The sequence below is a fragment of the Ambystoma mexicanum genome, chromosome 4p, assembly GCF_040938575.1.
Source record: "Ambystoma mexicanum isolate Mex_15411 chromosome 4p, UKY_AmexF1_1, whole genome shotgun sequence".
Classification (NCBI taxonomy): domain Eukaryota; kingdom Metazoa; phylum Chordata; class Amphibia; order Caudata; family Ambystomatidae; genus Ambystoma; species Ambystoma mexicanum.
Genome location: NC_090927.1, coordinates 113,164,580 through 113,185,436, shown reverse-complemented (window position 1 = coordinate 113,185,436; position 20,857 = coordinate 113,164,580). Strand labels below are relative to the sequence as shown.

The 20,857-nt window shown below is 48.7% G+C and overlaps 1 protein-coding gene across 1 annotated transcript in view; it reads left to right on the top strand.

The window, feature by feature from the left end:
- The window catches only part of ATRAID (all-trans retinoic acid induced differentiation factor), a 143,899-nt gene extending 123,345 nt beyond the window's left edge, over positions 1 to 20,554 (top strand). The window contains exon 7 of the mRNA XM_069605504.1: positions 16,675 to 20,554. Within this exon, the coding sequence (XP_069461605.1) occupies positions 16,675 to 16,779 (105 nt within the window). The 3' untranslated portion in view covers positions 16,780 to 20,554. The remainder of the gene's footprint in view (positions 1 to 16,674) is intronic.
- Positions 20,555 to 20,857: the final 303 nt, after the last annotated feature.

The following is a 20,857-nucleotide window of genomic DNA, read 5'->3' as shown; positions in this document are numbered from 1 at the left end:
TGTGGTGATGACATCCTTACTGGTTTTAGGGCAAAGAGGGAGGTTGATCCTGGAAGCCAATTCACGATCCACATAGTTTCCTATAGCCCCACTATCGATGTATGCCTTAATGGCATGTAACCGCCCAGGCTGCTTTGGATTTACGAGGACCATTAGCATGATGAAATGCGAGGTCAGAGAGTTAGTTTTTAAGCTCGGCAAGCGGACCCCTACGCTTGTCGGGCGTGGTCGTTTCCCGACTCGGATTCCATCAGGTTCTTATCAGCGACTCCTACCGCCTTCTTAGACGGTTTTATAGGGCAATCTCGTAAAAAGTGTCCAGAAGCCCCACAATAAAGGCATAATTGCATTTGCCGTCTTCGTTCACGCTCTTTTTGAGTTAAAGGTCCTTTAACCCCTCCAATTTGCATAGGTTCAGTAACATCGGCACCCTTGGGGTTAACATGGGTTTTGACCAAAACCCGGGTCTCAAACTTGGACCGATCTGCCTTTCTGTTTTGAAGCCTGTGATCTAATTGGACCACCAAGTCTATATATTCAGAGCAGTCTTGGGGTGGATTTACGACCTGGGCCAGGACATCCTTAAGTTCTCCTCGTAGACCTCGATGGAATAACGTGATTCTTTTATCCTCCGGCCATCTAGTCTCCACAATTAACCTATTGAAGGTCGCGATATAGGCTGAGAGGTCCAGGTTACCCTGTCGTAGGGATAGAAGCTCGTTGTCCAGGGCCTGTCCCTGAGAATGCTGCGCAAAAAGTCTTTCCATGCTTGTCTGGAAGGCTTGAAAGTTCCGAAGAATTGGGTCATCTTGAGTAACCAGTGGAACTGACCAATCCGCAGCACAGCCGCTGAGATATGATAGTACAAAAACGACCTTGGTTTGGTCATTAGGGAAGGCCCCAGGTCTGCAGAGGAAGTGCAATCGGCATTGATTCATGAATACGGCGAACCTTTTGGGGTCCCCGGCAAAACGTTCCGGTGGGGCCAGTGGCATATTTCCAGGTAGATTAATTTGCATGGGGTTATTTGAAACCACTGGGGCAGAATTACCCCCAGAACCTGGTAAAGGAGATTGACCAGCCTGACCTTGTAATAGCTGTCTGGCAAGATCATCAGTTCGTTCTTTAGATACAATTAACTCTCTCCTGGGGGCATTCGTCTCCTGGCGAGCGGAATGAACTTCAGCCCGTAATTCCCCCAATAGCTGGGCCAACTGGTCTGTCTCGGAAGTCTCCATAGCGCCCGGGTGGGAAATTGTAGGTAGGCTTCGCGTTCTGTAACGCTCACCTGATTCCCACGGAGGCGCCGACCTGTTCTGGACTGCTATGACCTCTTCTAAGGTGATGCGCAGGACTCGGAAGACGGACTGGACCGGACCCCCAAACCTCGGCTGTCTGGCCCGTAGAAGAATCCTTCTGTAGATGGAAAAGGGGATTAACTGTCTGCTGGATAATGTCGGATTCCCCCCCTTTCCCCTCTCACACTCCTTGAACCCCCTCCGCGGTTCCCCGTAGAGTCTCACCTTAGAGTCTGAAAAGACGAGATCTCCATCCTGCTTCCGATGCAGGGGCGCGTTGATTTCCAGTTACTTCACTGGATCTCGGGTTTGGTGAGTATTCAACTTCGCTTGACTTTTCCGATATGAGGCCGTAAGTATTCAGTTGCAAAAGTTCAAGCCTTAATTGTCCGTTGTCCTTTTCTCTATTTCAGATGCAGGATGAAGAATCCGCGTAGAGGAATGGATTTCCCGAAGGTAAACTCTGGTGAGTCTTTTTGATGGATGGTTCCCTTAGTGATCTGGCTTTCACCCACTAATGCGTGTGTCTTTTTCCCCTTAGGGGCCGGGGTACGGAAGTGCCAAAGAAGCGGCGCTGACCCGAGGTGAGGAAAGATTGTCCCAACAATAATCGGGTAAGTCTTAAGGTGGAAGAATCAGGCCTTCCTCAATCTGTTCCTTCGCTCACCTTTGTTTTGCCTCTTTTTCTCCTTAGGTGCTGAAAGGCGACGGATGGTGCCAATGGTCACTGAAGAGCCCGAGGGCGCCTCGTGAAGGTGAGTGGAACGCGGCGCTGCAGCGAGCGATGCAATGTGCTTCTAAAAATATTGTCTTTTTCTCAGGATCGTCGGAGTGATGGTTCCGGACTCCGGATGGAGGTAGGTAAAGTTCAATTATTCACCTTTCTCTCCTTTCCTTCCTTTTCAGGTGTTCCAGGTTACAGGTGGGCGTGCCTGGAGCCAGGATGCAGGAGCAGACACGGTGAGCGTCCAGCTGCTAGATGCAGAACAACGCGAAGCGTGAGCTGCTGTCTAGGCGTGGTTTAAATAGCCCCCCAAAGTAGTTCCAGGTAAGTATTCTTCCTCAGCCACGCCCGAGTGGTAAAATAGTCCCATAGGTAAAATAGTCCCTTTCAGACCTCAAGGAGGTCTGGATCCGGCAGCATGGTCTGCATCAGGCAAGTCCATCCAAGCACTCCCATAATGAGCCTGGCGCCTATGGTGCCAGGACTGATGCCTTCTGAGCCTGGCGCCAAAGGCGCCAGGACAATGTCCAAAGAGCCCCTATAAGGGGTTGCTGGGTCTCTCCCTGGGGACATGTCTGCTTTCGGGGACGCTGGGCCTGAACTGGCTTCCCGGGAGTAGGCATCATGACACTCCCCTATGAGGACCGTGTGCAGAGCCTGGCGTTTCTCGCGCATTTCCGATAGGAGGGACTCCGTCAGCCCCCCTCCTGGGTAAGCCTACCCCGCAGGCTCTTGAGTTCCGTCCGTATCTTGGCCTCAATGAGCCCTATTTCCCGCTTGCGCCTAGAGCCCTCGGCTATAAGGAGACCACGAAAGGTGGCCTTCGCCGCCTCCCACACTGTCGCCATATGCGTCTCCCCATTGGTTTGTCTCGAAATACGCCTCCATTTCGCCTCTCAGGAATTCCCTGAAGACCGGATCCCTCAGGAGCGTGTCATTTCACCTCCACCGGGCTGACCTGGGGGACAGGGGGAGCGACCAGTCCGCCACAAGAAGCTCCTGGTCGGACCACGTTATTGCCTCAACCCTTGGGGCTCTAGCTACCCCACTCCCCTCTTTAGAAGTCAAAAGGAAATCAATTCTGGTGTAGGTGTGGTGTGGGGGGGGGGGAGAAGAATGTGTATCCCTCGGGTGTGCCACTCGCCAGACGTCCGCCCAGTAGTGTTCCCTCAACAGGGTCTGGAACGTTAGGTTATCTTTAGTTATCCCTTTCGGTTTGGTTGCCCTTGCCGTCCACCAGTCCAGCCCGGGATCTATTATGAGATTGAAGTCGCCCCCCAGTATCCTGGCCCCTTCAGCCCATTCATCCATTACCCCTAGGATCTGGGTTAGGAAACCCATCTGGCCTGAGTTGGGGGCGTAGAGGGTGGCCAGGGTTATGCGTTCCCCTTCGTAAGTACCCTTAATCCCCAGGAACCTCTCCCCAAAGCCTATCTTGGTTTCTGTATTAGTAAGGTGGAGTGTTTTGCTCAAGAGAATCCCCACCCCTTCCTTCTTCGAGCTTCTGTGGGAGGCCCAGAAGTTGGCACCGATTTCCTTCCCCCTGATGGGTGATTCCTTCCCCTGTCTGTAATGGGTTTCTTGGAGGAACAACACCATTAGCTGCTGTTTGCGGAACATATTACTGGTCAGAGACCTCTTGTTTTGTGAATTGAGGCCCTTGACATTGAGAGTGCCTATCTTGTGTTCAACCATTGTCATCTAGGTAGTCCATCTCTAACTTCACCGTAGTGTAATGTTTGCGTGCAACCTGCTCTAAAATGGAAGATTCCTGTTCGGACTGGCTAGTCCCTCCCCCCCCCCCCGTAAACCCCTCTAAGAGGTACCGTTTCAACCTTGATGATGGTCTTTCTCCCCCACCCCCCTGTCCCTTTCTCCCTCCCCCCCCCCCCCGTCTTGAGGCGTTCGTTCATGTCACCCGATGTCCTTCGGGGATGGTCAACGAACCACCAAGGACTCTACCCCAGCCCCGGGTAGTGTCAACATGTGGATAACCCATTCTCTTTAAGTCAGAATGAACGTGTGTGAACCTTTAAACCAAACTTTGTGAAGCGTAACCTTGCTCCCGAGGATCCCTCACCTCCCCCTGCGTCCCCAGGTGCGGACCCGACGCGCAGGTCCATCGAACCAAATAATAAACATTATGGAAAGAAAAACAGTGGACAGACCCAGAACTCCCCCACGTGCCTAGCTCGGCACCAACGTGGCACTCCTCCATGTGGCCCGCCGACCCCAGCCTTAGAGAGCCAGCGACATGGCCCCCAGCGGCCATGGTCACTGGGAAGTCTCATGCTCAGATGGTGAAGTGGCGTTGCTGTCACTTCAGGTGGTCCTCGGAGGCCGATGATGCGTGCCTGGTTTTTTGGAACTTGCGCGCCCCCTTGACCTTGGTCTTGCCACTGGGTTGTCCGTCTGTCGGGGCCCCGCGGTGGGTTCCTGGCCTCACCCCCAGATTCGCTGGATGGACCGGCACGGTCTCCCACCAGATCGCCAGTGGCACGCAGAATGTCCTCCTCCGTCACCAGGTGGTGTCTTTCCCCCGACCACTCGAATGCCAAGTAGAAGGGGTGGCCCCAGCGGTACCTGACCCCCTTACCCTGTAACCATCTGGTAAGGGCTCCGCATTTCTTTCTCATTGCGAGGGTTAGGGCAGAGAGGTCCTGGTAGATTGCCACCTTAGAGTCTCCGTATTGGATATCACGGAAGTTCCTCGCCTTCTCCAGGATCCTGGCTTTGTCCTTATCGTAATGCAGTCGGGCCAGCACCGACCTCGGGCCTCTACCTCCTCCGCCGGTTCGATGCACCCTGTCAAGTTTAATCTCGATGTCGGCCTCCGCCCCCATGACGACTCTTATATCGTGAACCTTGCCCTCCAGTGCCTGCGGGCTCTCCCCCTCGGACTCCACAAGGCCAAAAATGCGCAAGTTGTTCCTCCTTTCCCTGTTCTCCATGTCGTCCACCTTGAACCGCAATTCCTCCTCCCTTCGATGTATCTCCTGGAACCTGGCCATTTGCGTCTCCAGGATCGCCGTGGAGAGCTGGTTGTTCTCGACTCCCTCCACGTGGTCTTCCAGGGTGGTGACTTTAGTGGTAAGGTCAGCCAACCTAGCACCCATGTCGGTTCGAATCCCACGTATCTCCTCCAAGATCATCTGGATGTTATTTTGGATGGCTCCCAGATCTGGAGGCGGCACTGATGGAGACCCAGCGTCCATTTTGTCACCTCCGGCCGCAAACTGGTACTTGGAAAGGGCCTCCTTCCAACTCATGGGGTGCTGGTTGCGGCAGAGTATGGCAACTGACCGCCACAGAGCCACAGCCGCGGTAGGACTCGTGTATCGAGAGAGACCGGGAGAGTCCGGGGTCAACCACGGTGGGGGAGGCACCCTCGGAGTGACTGTCTATGGTTGTGCCAGCCGAGTAACTCAAGGGTGTTGGCACCAGTGGGAAAGCGGGTTTATTTCCCACCCACCCCCCGTGGTTAGGGGAACTACTAGAAGGCTGGCTAGAAGGCTGGTCGTGTTTGGCGGGGTCCCCTGTGGCAGGGGTATGGGGGGGCCCCCTTCAGTCGAGCGGCGTTCGTGGGGGCCAATTCATGAAGTCCCGGCCCGAGGGGCCTCTCACCTGGAACGTGCCTTCTCCAGTGTCCCCCAGCCGGATGTAGTGTGGGCGCGCTCCCGCGACGGCCCGGGCTGGGGAGCCCTGATGTGCGGTTAGGTGGGCCCGTTCAACCCCGTGGGTGGGTGGGGTGTCCGGGCGATGTGGTACGCGTTCAGCTCCTCAGGCGACTTCGTTCAGTGTGGAGCGCGACCTCGTGCCGGCCCGCACTGCCATGCCAGGGCACAGGGTGCCAGAGGCCCCGGGATGCGGCGTAACCCCCGGGGTCTCCCGCCACTGACCTCTCCTCGCTCCAAGTGGGTACACCACCCGCAGGCGGCCGCAGTGTTCCCCCGCTCCTGTGCCCTGCTGCAGCCTTGGCGTGCCTTGGCACGCACCGCCCGCGTGTTGCTTGGGACCGCGGGGGGAGGGGCCGCGGAGACCCCGGGTGGCCGAACTCAGCCCGTGGGTGTCGTAGAAACTCCTGGTTTGGACCCCCAGGGGGAGCAGGGGTTCACACAGCCTTTTTTGAGAAGCTTGTGAGGGATGGGCTCCTTCTTCCTGCTCAACTCCGCAAGTTTCCCGGGGCTGGGTGCAGAGTTATCGGCTCAGGCGGCCATCTTGCCTGCGCCCCCTGGTGGCCTCCCCAGATGTTGTTTTTTAATCGAGGAGAGGAATAGCCTGGCTGGCTGGCCGGCCGGTGGGTTCTCCTTAAGAATGTCCTCCACAAAGTCAGCTTCAGGACAGCTTCATTGATGGCATTCTTGAAGTGTTCTGCTGCTTTGCGCAACATAGCGTTAACGATCATTTGATCGTCCACTGGTGAGGTCTGTCTAGTGGGAGTGGTCTGTGGGAATCCAAACACAGGGAATCAGGATCTGGTGAAGGATCTGGAGACTACCAAGGCTGAGGGTAACACCATATCCGGGTTTTCCACACACCCATCTATGGGATCATGCATGTCCTCAGGATTGATGAACTGGTCCTCATCCTGAGTGTCTGTAGGAATCTCTTCCTCCGTGACATCATAGGTGTATATATCCTCTTCCTGAGAGGGGTCAAAGAGCCTTGGGAATTTTACTACAGGGTCCAAAGGGCTCTCATCCCGTGGTCTTCTTGGTGTGGGTTGCTCTGAACGGGTAACAAGCCTGTCAAGCCTTTCCATACAATTTTCAAACTTTTCCCTAGTCCAAACAGACGCCCCAGAATGGTCTAGAGGTGGAAAGGGATCCTGTAAACGATCCTCTGCCGTCAAACGTCGAGATTTTTGTCTCAACGTCAAAGAAATACCTTCCTCACCCTCCGGAAACTCCTCCCGGGGGACCGACAGAGGTGGCGTGTCCCTGTGCTTCTCCCTCTGCTTGGCGGAGGGTTCCGCTACTCCCCTAGGGCTATCCTTGGGTTTGACAGATCCTTGGCCTTTTCCGTAGGCCTCGTTGAATCCCTTGACTGCCGCCTTTGAGTGTCGGTGGAAATAATTCTCGCTATGCTGTCGGCAACGTCCTCTGCAGACGGGAGGCGCGTAGCTTCGGTCTGCGATTGTGAAGTTTTTTGCAGGGCCTTGTCATCGGCGAACGCCTTCTTCGGCAGAGCCGGAACCTTGTCGTCACCGGACGCCTTCTTGCGATGCGTCTCGACGGAACTTGTAATATTGGAAATAGCACCCTTTGTTTTTGGGTGCCCGGTTGCTAGGCGCATCTGTGGCTGCGGGGAGGGCTGCCGATCCTGACAGCGGGTACTGCTGGAACTTCGTTGTACCCGTTGGCGCAGAGGTGGTCTTCGACTTGGTCGAAGAATGACTGGGGGCTGTGTGCTTAGTGCCTTGTAAATGTTAGTCTTTGTCACCGGGGTGTATATTCCCCATAGCAGTGCCTGAGCCGTGCCTGGCGGGGCTGGGGACAGATGATGCGGAGCGGGAGCGCTCCGTCGAAAGGTCAGCGACCTCCGGTTCGGAGGTATGTTCGTCACTATTGCCATTGTCCCATTCGGCGGCTGTGGCAGCGGGAGATGACTCGGCCTTCAACATCCCGTAGGCCGCCTACTGCTTGACTCGGCACTCCTTCAATGTTTTAGGGCGGAGGAGATTGCAAGCTACGCAACATACTTTGTTGTGATCGAGGGGCAAGCAACGGTTACACCATTTATGCTCATCTCTCCAAGGGAATTTGCTTTTGCAAATGGGGCAAAACCTAAATGGAATCCTCTCCATGTCATGGGTATCAGGCAGGTAGTTGGGGCAAGCTGGGTGGAGGCTTGGCAGGCCTGGCATAGGAACACAAAGAACCCATAGCAGATCCCTCCTTTACTTCCTTCCTAGTGTTTGTAGTAACTTCCTGGTTACCACTTCCTGTTGCCAAACAGGAAGTGCATGACAATTCATGAGCTCTGTAGTGTTTGGGTGTGGCTTGCTATATAAGCCACACCCAAGATTCTTCCAGTGCTTCGTGTTGTTTACTGTGAGCTGTATCAGCAACACATTTGCCGTGCTCTGGATCAGCCAGTTCTGCTTACCTGCTCTGGATCAGCCAGTTCTGCTTACCTGCTCTGGGTCATCCTGCTAGTGCTTACCTGCTCTGGGTCATCCTGCTTCTGCTTACCTGCTCTGGGTCATCCTGCTTCTGCTTACCTGCTCTGGGTCATCCTGCTTCTGCTTACCTGCTCTGGGTCATCCTGCTTCTGCTTACCTGCTCTGGGTCATCCTGCTTCTGCTTACCTGCTCTGGGTCATCCTGCTTCTGCTTACCTGCTCTGGGTCATCCTGCTTCTGCTTACCTGCTCTGGGTCATCCTGCTTCTGCTTACCTGCTCTGGGTCATCCTGCTTCTGCTTACCTGCTCCGGGTCATCCTGCTTCTGCTTACCTGCTCCGGATCATCCTACTTCTGCTTACCCGCTCCGGATCATTCTGCTTCCCTGATCCGTAGGAGCCTCCGTTCTTACTCCACGCCGCAGCAATCTCCAGTCAAGAGGGGACTTCTACACCGGCACCTGTAAGAACAAAAAAGAACTGGGTTAACACACGCACACCAGTAATGCTGCGCATACTCACCGAATCTTCCCGCGACGCTGGACTCCAGGTCAGTTGTAAGAGCGCACAAACCCATGCAAAAGAAAGAAGGGACGTTTTCATTGTGCTCGCCCCAATAACGCGGACACTTATTTCACTGCGCTCTCTCTCTCAACGCGGTGCATACTTAACAAACCACCAAGTCTCCAGTAGCGCTGAACCCGGACTCGAGGCGCTAATACCACATAATTTCTCCTGCAGGGGAAAGGGAGAGACATTACCAGGCGTGCTCGAATTGAAGGCGCTGCGCATACTTGCCAGCAGCTAGCTTCTACACGCAGCACTACTCGCCCACAAAAACACCAGCAAACAAAGACGATACGGACAATTTTTGACACTCAACATTCTCTGCGCAACGTTCACTTGTGGGAAGGACTTTGTAGCCAGTGAAGAAATTGGCGCCTTGAACACTCGGCCTCGCTGTGACGGCATAAAACGGCGTGTGGGATCTGAACTCAGACTACAGACATTGGCATCAATCACATGAGTGAATCGCGCCCTTGTGAATGCAGGATGGAGTGCACACGCTAATCAAGATCAAGGTAAGCCCTAGGGGACATCACAGCACACAGTTAAGCGAAGGGAAGGGCCCAGGGGAATCGGGTGAATTCAGGTCTGAGTGTACACCTTGTATTTGACAGGTATCCCTCCGGGTCAAAAGAGGAAGTGTGAACTCTGGGTCAAGGGAGGCTCAGCCATCGCTCCTGCAGAGACACAGGTGAGTGTGACACCATAGCAGAGGATAGGTAGAGTGACGAAGAGGAAAGGGAAAGGCATCCTCAGGTTGTACAGAAACGTCCACCCCACCCCCACTCTCCCTACTGTGTTGGCTGGCTGGAAGGCCCGGCCACGTGGTCGGCAGCGCCGACTAGATCACCATCCATCGAAGGTCTGTTTGAGGTTTTTGGTGGAGATCTGGAACAGCCGTCGAAATGAGGGACGGATAGGGTGATCTTAAGTATTTATATAAACTATTCGACCAAAGGTCGAAGGGACAATTGGCAATGTCTCGGACGAACTCCACTTAAGGTGACCAGTATGCTGGGCGGAATAAACAATCTGAGGGACCTCGACGCATGAGGGATTTTGGGTACACTACACGTCACGTAGGGATACTGTTACAGGCATGCCTGTGTTCCCATTGAAATAATACTTGAGCAAACCAACTGTTGGGTAAGAATGGATGCAGTCCACGCTGTGTGAGACTACACAACACTTATCTGCTTGTTATTAGGTAACCCACCTTTTGGTATAGGTCTGTACTTCACAAGTTGGTAGTGTGACTGAGCAGCCAGGCCTATCTGGAGAGGGGGTATATGTGAGCTGTAGAGCTGTACAAATTAAATCCGTAAATACAAGTAGCCAAGTAACACTTACACTCAAGGTTTCTGTTTTAAATAGTTATTTATTTAATGAACATCGATTTTTAAGTAAGCGCACTTTAAAAAGGCATTTCATGGTGCATTGCAATGCAAATTACTTTTCAGAATCGGAACAAGTTAGTGGATAATCTTTGGATATGCTTCTTGCACAATTCCTACACCCTGAGGTGGCTTCAATTCGAAGGACCGTAATGGCATTTATATATCACACTGGTTATACTTTGTAGATTCTGAGTTTGTAGAAAGGAAGGAAAAAGGTTAAACGGGTGATCAGTAAATGTGAGGACCACTAAATCTTCCAATGAAGTCTAGACAAGTCTTTCCCAGCAGTAACTGTTCACAACAAGCTACCACATATGAGGGACAAACAATATCAAAGTCAATGGAATGGAAGAGTCTTCAAGGAGCCAGGACAGCCAAAGTCAATTGGAACACAGTCTATGGAGCTAAGGCACTTCTTAGATCAGAAACAGTCTTGCACCATGTTAGAAAAGTTTGTAGAAAATCACTTGTAGGGTTACAAGCTGTTAAGCCTGTAAAAAGAGAGTTGGAATTAACTCTAAAGGTTAGCCACAGCAGTCCCCATCTGAGAAAAGCACAGCTAAAAGACAATGAGGTAAGTACCCCAAGTCTAAACAGTACCTGTTTGAAGAAGAGCGGTCCAGTTGGATTCTGTCTTGCTGCATCGGTGCAGACCCCGTGTTCTTGAGCCTCGGTCATGGGGACAAGAGGGAGAACGTTGAGGCCCCCTGTGGCGGTACTCTGGAAGGTTGTCTGCAGCTAGGGGCTCTTTTCTATTCAGTGGCACTTTGCGGTTTCAGCGCTTCACAAACAGCACTGATGCAGAAGAAATCTGCTGTTGGACTTTCCTTGCTCCCTCAGTCCTGGACTCCGTTGAGGGGACTCTGGATCAGGATTTCTCCTGCTCCTAGAGGGTCCAGGCTCCTGGAGCTTTTGGGCGGATTTATTCCACGGCAGACGTTGCACTTGACTATGGACACTCAACCTCTGGCATTGGGCTTCTGCAGCACTGGAGAGCCACAGCAAGTCCGGGATTGCACCAAAGTGGAGATTGTCTCTGGGTTAGTTGGTCCCACTAGCTTCTCTTCATGGTTTCATCGTCTGATGTTTCTTCCAGTGGTTGATTCTGGCCCTAGTGCTAAACCCTAGCCTTTTATGCAAGTTTTCCCATTCATGCACGGCCTAGGCTGTGCATCGCACAGCAGGGTGGCTGTCCTTTCAGGGCGGCCAGCTGGCCAATCAGGACTGGTTTCGTGCAGGCACACCTAGAGACAAAGGACAGGGGAGTTTTGGGATCCTCCCTCACTTCCTGCCTTCCAGATACACTGGAGCCAGGAGTGGGCTTCAGGCCGGAAGCCCGCCAAAGGCAAAACACACAAAGGGCTCAAATCCGTCTCAACACACAGAGTAAAAGCTGAGAAAGACCACACAAACAGAAAATGGCAAACAAAAAGAAGACGGGGGCCATTTTGACAAAATGGACAACCATATGTGCTGTACTGCAGCTGAGGTTTCGGCCTGTGGTAGAAAAGCAAAATGGTAGTAATAAATTAAATCACTGCCACCAGCCATTTACATTAGTGAGGGTAGCAAAAAAATGTACATGAGAAAGAAGGAAAAGGGGCTACTAAGTAACCTATCAGCACTCCATATAAAATGGTGTGTGCTGGACCTACAGAGAGAAAAGTTAAGTAAGATACATTTCTTCTTACTATTCTTGGGAACTGTAGTTCACCCAAGAAAGAGAATTTACACCTTAAGAGAAATCTAAAGGATTTCTCAGTAACTGTGCACTGAAGGTGCCGTGTGTCACCATACAAATAGTAGATGCCTATGGAGTTTGTCAGGCTCCAAAAACTGAAAACACAAAATCCAAATCAGGGAAAACACATGAGTGAGAAAAAGGTCCCACTCACTCAGGAGTTCAAATTAAACGTTCCGAAGTCCAGCAAAAGGGCTGGGGGTCCCAAAGGTTGAAAGGAAGTGGCACAGAAATGAAAATTCTTCCTAAAACATCTTAGGGTTGGACTTAAGTAAAGGGAATTGTACTTTTGACTGGATCTAATCATTCCACCTGAATCTGAGTACTTCCCTCTTTCACCTGGTTAGTTATCTAAGGATGTATTTAAGTGAACCTACTGGTGTGTTATATGGTGTTGTATGATATTACTACCTGCTAGTTTAATTTTTCAGTATTTTAAGTCTGACTGATTTACCCCTTTTGCAATGGCGCAGATGGGCTGAAAAAAAAGCTGGTATGGAAGGTTACCCAGAGCAGTGCCATCACAAAAGTGATGGAAGCTTTTGAATAAATCTGAACCGCTGGCACTGCTCTGGGCAACATTCCACACCACTTATTAGACCATCTGCGCCACTGCAAAAGTGTTCAAGCCATATGCAAATCAGTCGCGTACTGCCACAAATGGTGGCAGCCCAGGCCGAACTGCTAGGCCAGGTCCAATCTGCACGGAAACACAAGCAACCCCAGACATGTTTTGGCCTGGTTGGGCCTCATCTGTGAGCTACAGCTTGGTTCCCTATGGCGCAGCGAGCAATGGACCCACATCTGAACATGCCCCTCTCGCTCCCACAGGAAGCCCCTCACGCACACAAAGCCATCTCTATGGTTAACAAGCCGAAAAGAGTCAATGAACTGTATAACCCCAGAGCAAGCCTGCACTTCGGTAACCCTTTCAGAAACATTCCCCACATTGCACTTGGGCGCTTTAAAATAAAAAGTCCCTCTATACCAGTCTGAAGATGAAGCATCACAGGATTCCGCTATTTCCTGTGTGGAAAACCCAGTTACACATAATGAATGTGACATTAATCCAGGACTAAGACTTACAGGCACTTGCCAGCAGAAGAAACATGCTAAAGTATGTGCCGCTTCCCATGATCAAAAGGATGCAAGACTTTAAGGCTCTATTAGTTTGCTGTGTGCCAGATTGTTGCAGGCTCCCATTAGCTTTTAGGAGCATTCAACTGTGAGGATGTGAGAACTTTGAGGCTGCACATGGAAAGGTCCCAGAACAGTGAGCAAGAACTGCTGTTAATCATACTGCCCATACTACATACGGGGGAGATTAAGTGAGCAAGATGACTGTTGCCGAAAGCCTTGCATTAGCTGTGTTGCATGTGGTGCACCATGGACTACATACCTAACCCATACATTTTGGTGGCTGTATAGAAATGCTGCACATAAGACCCTACTGGGGTGTCTACTAGCCCAGCTTAATCCGTCAATCCAGACATGGGCTGCAGAGTCTGTCTCTCGGCCTTCCACATGCTGAAGAAGTGCTGCAGTGGCCCACCTGTGGTGTTAAGTATGAACAAATCAAATCTAGGGAATTGCATGCATAAAAGGCTACTGTTGGGGAGTTTTACACACGTGCTGCCTGTGACAGAACTTGGAAAAGCCCGTCTTAGGTGAGAGGGTTGTACCCCTTAGGTTTAGCCCGAACTACCCAAAAGGCTTGGTAGCAATGGCTTAGCAACAAGGCTTAGTCAAGCAGGGAGAATCGCTTCAGTGAGCATACAATCAGTTTCTAGAAAATACTGACACTAGCAGTTATATAAAAATTGTTAATTATTTTAGATACACTAAGGCTTTAGAAATAAGTTGTGTAGTATTCACGCAGTAATATCACAGTAGAATAAAGGGTAGGACACTTTAAATCAATGTAAAGCAACACAAAAGGTAGAGAAACTACTGAAACAAATAAGCAAACTTTAGAGCACATCTTGCAACTTCAATTAACACCTGCTTAGCCAATCTTAAAAAGTCCAACCCTATACTAGATGACCCTCACAGTCAAAGGGGGCACTGAGGATTCAGTGACCAAGGGCTGAGGAGTAAAGAGGCAGATAAGCAGCACACAGAGTCTATAAAGGTTTTAGTCAGTTTTGCAGGTAAGTAGCAGTTATAGAGCCCAGTGGGTTGTTCACCCCAATGGGACCCAAGGTGCCGTAGAGGGGGCTGCAAGTAACAGCTTAACTGCAGCCCTCCAAGAAAAATGCAGCAAGACCAAGGTAAGTACCTGGACTTGAGACAGTAGCTTTTAAATGAAGAACTTGGTGCAGCAGGTTGGTACCCAAGATGGGACGACAGATGTCCCTGGTTCGGGTTTCTTGGTCTGGGCGGCTGAAGAAGGAACGTTAAGGAAAAAATTGATGCACTCATGCAGTGGGGCTCCCAGAAGTGGATCGTCACGGCACTGCTGCATTGGTGCCCTTCACAACTTTGGGTCAGCGACGGTTGTCATCTGATAGATGACTTCCTTGGTCCACGACGCAGCTGAGGGGACATCTAGGAGCGGGAAAGTGTCACTGCAGGCCCAGAACGATGCCCACAAGGTTTCAACCGGAACCGCGCTTCACACGACATTGCACCGTAAAATGGCACAGTTGCCAGGCCATTGGGAGTTTGCCATCCGAAGGGTCACAGCTCTTCCTGAGATGGCGCAAAATGCAGGTGGTCTTGGGACTGGTTAGGCCCACCAGTCCAGGGGTGGAAGTACTCTTCAAGAGATCTTACCTGTCGCTCGGAATTCGGTATCCGGTCTTCAGCCGTCACTCAACGGTTCTGGTGCTCGCTTGGAAGTTGCTGGGATGTCTTTCTACGAATTCCTTTATGCATCTTCAGTCCAGTGGTCGACTGAGGTTCACCTCCAGGACCCTCGCCTTTTATACAGAAAACTGTCTGAGCCCACCAATCCCCATTCAAGCCCTTCATGCAACTCTGGGGGGGACAGCCAGCCTCCCAGTACAAACTAGTTCCAGGCAGGCACATGGCAGGATGAAGACCAGGGGAGTTTCCTGTCCTTTCAGGCACTCTGAGCCTTGGCAGGCTTCCAAAGAGAAGCCTGCCAAAGATAAAGACCCATCAGGACTTTCCCAGGCAAGTAGAAGAAGGCTCAATTAAGAACAAGTAATCATGAAAAGTGCTTAATATACAGCTATGTAAATGGGATCCCTCTATCCCCTACTGCAGCTACGAAGACAGCCTGCGGTAGAAGTCACAAAAAGGCTTGCAAAATGTAAACGCTGCCACCAGCCTGTCAGATTAACAGTAACCAAACGTTACTGGAACAGTGAGAAAACAGACGATGTTTCCCCTTGGCACTCCATATAAGCTGGGGTGTGCTGATCTCACAAAATAAAATACAGGAGAGGCAAAGGGGTGGCCCCCTGCCCTGGTAACGGTAGTTAATCCAGGTAAACTGAAAAATAAAGCGCGGGGAGCTTCCAGCAACACTGCACAGAAAGTGCCGTGTGCTGCAATAGTAAAATGTAGATGCCAGAAAAAATGGAGGAAAGCATAATTTCATTAAAGAGCACCAAAAAGAGGTAAAAAGGATTCTCAAGTACAGAGTAAAAGAACTAGTGAGTGTGTGAAAAGTTTTCCACTCACTCAGGAGAATTGGGTAAAAATTAAAACAAGAGTTCAACAAATGTGCTGGGTGACTCGCAAAGTGGGGAGAATTTCACTAAAAAATGATAATGTATGTGTGAGTTACATACAACACTTCAACACTTATCTAGAGGTCTGCCTAGGACACAACTGAGATGGGCAACAGCAGAGAACACCCTGACAGGGGGCAGGAGGCGGCTCTTGTGGCTGCAACACACTCTGCTCCAGAAAGGCCCATCTTCATAATGGAGAGCAGCTGCTACACGAGGTGGGGGGGAGGTCTTGGGCATGTCTAAACTGGGCATGTCTAAACTCTGGGACTGAAGCTCCATAGATGCCCTGGATGAAGCTGGTCAGTCCGTAGGTTCTGGGATCCTTCTGAGGGCAGGAACCTCATGCAGGAATCCGGACTGGTTGGTCTATCCAGCCAAAGGGCCAACGCACTGTCTTGTGCTGGGGTCTGCACCCTTTCGCTCTCCAGATGTTTTGGAATATAACTACCACTAGGATCTGAATGGGATTGGTGTAGAGAGACCGGGCTTTGCCAGGACTTGGCTAGAGGCATTGCTGGATGTCTTCAACTATTTATATGGATCTAGGCTCCAAAGAGAGCAAAAGGCGAAATACATATTTACCAGCAGCAGCAGCAGCATGACACGGATAACTGTCGATGTGCATTCTAATGAGTCACTGCAGGTGTCTTGCAGCAACAGTCTTATGCTCACCTGGCCTAACCTTTTTTTTATTCCTAGATACCAGATCTTTCTCTAAATTCATTTCGCTAGATTAATATGGTGAATTAATTCTCCCCTTTTTGAACAAATGTGCACTGGTTCTTTGCCCATCATCTAAACTTCTATCCAAAAGCAAAATTGCACAAATTGCTCTCGTAATTGCATCCTTCAGAATGCATCCTTCAGAATGCACTATACTGACATGCCTTAAATGTTACAAGATGTGCTCTTTGGGGTTGGGTAAACATCATTCCACTACAGAATTGGCCATTTCTCAAAGATGGCGCTGCAGCACAATGTTAGGCTAAGTAGCCTTGTCCATAGCCCAACCTGAACGGTATCTGTGTAATAGTAGGAATTGTCAAAATGAGCAGTCCAACATCTGCTGTTTCTGGAATGACTGCTTGTTTAAATAATGCACTTCATTTTCTTATTTTGCAGGGCACCTTCCCTATGATCATGTTTTTTGGAATCCTGGGTGCTGTGACGTTCGCCTGTTCCTTGCTTTTCTGGTGCAGCCAGCGACGGAAGGTTAAAAACTCCTGAAAGCCAGAGTCCAGACGGCCGGCTACAGTGGGGCGCTGCCCCAGGGCTCAGGGAGCCGCCAGCCGCCTGGGCGCAGTAAGCACTCTGGGATATGAACTGATCTCTCGGCTTGGAGAGCACTCTTCAAGAAAAACTGACAATCGAATTTCATAAGAAACTGACAATTGGACCTCCTCTTATGACATTCTGAAGCCTAGGGAGGACCCAACGACATGTGGGTGGACTGTCAATGAATGCCTCATGGGTGGAGCGTTATGTGGCTGATGGGGAATGATGTCATGAGAGGTAGCCACTGTAACCTAACTGACCCTTAAGGAAACTCATGTATGTCCCACTTCTCTCTCGGAAAATGGGATTGCACTGACCTATTTCTTTACGAACAAATGGATTCCTATGATGCTGCTCTCAAACCCTTATCGCCTTGATCTGCTCCCATTTTATAGAATCATTTCAAATCTGTTAATCTGGTGTCGATTCAATTTTAGGCAAAATAAGGTGCACAAGTGTCTATTTATGTAAAGCAGATCAATACAATTGTTTGCTGAAACGAGGATGTAAATGTCGATTGAATTGTGGGCAGAGATTGTGATGCAGAATAGTGGGGTGAACATACACCGTGTCTCATGAAGACATTGATTCGTCTGCACGGTGTGCTGGCCTTCATTTCTTTCTTTGATTACTTCCTTTAATTTACCAGTCGTAGTTGCCATCATTGGCATGGATGACATTTCGAATTTTCTAAACTCATTCATTTGAATGCTCAGCAGCATTATTAGTACATGAATGCTGGCCCTAAAACTTAAGTCGGTGTGTTATGGGAGGTGTGATCATTTCTATGGGTATTTGCAGAAGCAGAACCCCCTCAAACTATAGACAGAGTGGTTTGTTTTTCCTTTTAAAGCATCCCTCCTAAAATATGAATTGCACCTGTGCATGTGTTGTACTTCGCTCTGGAGATTTCTAGTGATCTTTGACCACATCGGTGTGAGAAGCTAAGCCTTTCTCATTTTTATGTTCATTCTTGTTTATGAGCCGTGTGCATCTCTCTTGTAATCCTGAGTATACAAGATACAGAGCTTTTAGAAGGTGTAATTGTACCTGTAAAAAGGGAGAAGAGGTGAAGCGTGAGGTCCTTGTTAAAACGTAGAATAGTGTATTGCATACATGTGTCTTCTGAAGTCCAGAAGTAGCGTGCTGCTTGAGCGTTAGGAGTGGAGTTGTGAAGGCGAAGGGCTAGTTGCAGCTTTCCTTTCTCTGCCTTATTTCTGTCCTCTGCAGAAAATGTGATGCTTTATAAATGGGCTAAACAGCAGTATTTCGTCCGCCCCTCGATGTTAACGCAGTACACAACACCTGTGGGCGTAACTTAAAAGGCAGTACATAGGAAAATAATGGACAGTAAAATCAAACTGTCCGCTGACAACATGGTTGAATTGTGGGTGATCTACCCAATGAAAACAGCAAATTGTTAATGTTAATTTGGAGTGGAACATTTTTGAGGTAGCTTTAGTGATCTGAGGAATCTATGTACTAATGAGTCCAAAATGTTTGTCGACATACAATTAGAATTTGTACATTAATGTAGAAAACCCCAAATTCTTTCCACCCCACTTAGCAAATCAATTTGCATTCCATATAAAATACATTTTGCAAATTGAAATCGCGGAGACAAAATGGGTTGATCACTTTGATCCAATTTCTAAAAGGGAAATTGTGGCCTTTGATGTGCCTGTAGCCAGCGAGGATGTAATAATGAGGAAGCTTATAAATTGTTTTTTAAGGCAATTACGAGAGCAAGTTCCTCTAGGGCTGTGGGGCCAAATGGCTTGAATAACCAATTCTTTAAGGCCGCTCCGAATTTATGGGCAAATATGCTAGTTTTATTTTTTTTCACAGCTAGTTATATTCTGTTATTCCGACTTTTGGCATACATCGCATGTACCTCATAGTTATAAAAAGGGGAGGGGAATAACCCATAGACACCATGATTATAGATGCAGATAAAGATGTTTGCATCTATGTGCTTACAGCTTATAGAGACTTGGTCAGCGAAGATTGTGAGATAAATAAAAAACAGATGGACTTCTGCAAACACCAAAGGACATCCATGAATGGTTTTGTTATTAGACTGCTATAAGATTTGGCATGGGCAAAAAATTATAATTCTATCTTCGTGGGCTCTATGGATTGATCACTCAGCCGCATTCAATTTGGTTAATGCAAGCCTATTTTGGCAAAAGCTAGTGAGCTGGGGGTCCCAGAGGCGCGTTTGAGATTGGTTGATTGTTTTAGTAATAAGACTAACATACAGGCGAGGTTAAACAATTAGACTCCTTTCTAAGAAGATTGTGACGGATACAGGTTTGAAGCAGTGGTGCACATTGGCTCTGTGCCTCCTTTAATCTCTTTCTGTCGGACCTGGAGGAGGAGATATCATCTGCTGCCATTGCCCTCCCTAGAACTGCACCGTTTAGGGTTTTTTGGATGGCCTATACGGATATTATGTTGTTTGACTGTACACAATTGGGCCTTCAGAAATTAATCTCCACATTTGCCCTCTATTCTAAGAATTATTTTTTAGCCACCAACCTGGAGAAAACAAAGATTATGGATTTTAGCAATTTTAGTAAACCTTTACATTATTCTTAGTTTTTAAATAATCAAAAGTTGCAAGCGTCACAGTTTTTATCTTCAAACCTTTGAAGGTGAAGACAATGCAATACTTAAAAAATAAGGCGGAGCGTCGTGGCTCTCAGATGTGCCAGATACATTAAAAATATGAAACCTGTTCTGTCAAACCAATGCTTCTTTTTTATGTCAGTAAAGTGGTGCCAAAAATACTTTATGGATTGGAGAGGATGCAGCGTTGAGTAGCTTAGAAATTGGATTACATGGAAGCCATAGTTTGGAGAAAGCCCCTTAATCTTCCAAATTGTGTGCCGATATCATTTATCAGATATGAATTGGGCTTAATGTCTCTTCTGTCCGGGCTGAAGTGGAAATACTTTAATCTGTGGAAATATCTTGATTGTGTGGAAAATTCTTTCTATAAGAGTATATGTGGCTCCTAATAGAAAAGGGGTTGAATCGAACTTTGATGCAATTTGTGGATCTCTGTATTGCAATTGTAACTCTTTGGAAGACCTACCATCAAAACTAATGCTGATTAAAAAGCGTTGTATGTTGCTGATTGGAGTGGAACAATCAATGCCATAATTATAGCTCTTTGGAACATCTTGGGTATGAACATATAAAGGTAGGCACACTTCCAGCTTTTTTATGTTCATTTCTGAGATGCCAGTCTATCTTCAGGATGTTCTGAAAGAAAAAATTTGTACGAGAACCCTCAACTTTGATCAGCTGGCTCTTCCTAGGTGTCAGACCATGAAGGCCTCAAAGGGGGGGGCTTTCAGAACACAGCACCAAACGCATGGAATGGTCTGCCTTTGGATCTTCGGTGCTTAAAGTCCACAGAACTGTTTAGAAAGAAACTTAACTCATTTGTTTACGTGAGCCTTATTTGATGATCTCGGTAGACCTGCTTTTTCGCTAGGATGTTTTTCTTTCCTTCAGTTTTTTGTTTTTGCACCCTTAAGCCTATGGGTCCATGGTTTGCGCGATATAAATATTAAAGTAAAAGTAAAGGCGTGACTTGTTTTTAGGGTTTTGGAAATATTCCCTTGACACAAGAAGTTTCAGTCAGACGGAGAATCTTGCCAAAGGAATTGATAAAATGTACATTCTGCAATAAAGTCAACAGTGTTGAAACACTAAAGCGCCTTGTTGTAATAAAATGTCTGATGTTGCATTTTAAAGGCATCATATATTTTAGACCTTTTTATAGTCAGTCCTGATTTTATTGATTGTGAGGTTTTATATTCCTATTGTGTGGCCACTCAAATCAAGTAACTTCCTCACTTTAGAATTTTTAAATGTGATTAAAATTCAGTAGAGATTGTCTTTGAGGTATGCACATGTTATGCTACTCTGATATATGGATTTTTAAGGGAGGATCATTTTTGATCATGTCTTTTAATCTTTTAAAAAGGGAAACATGTTATGTTTTTGTTATGTAATA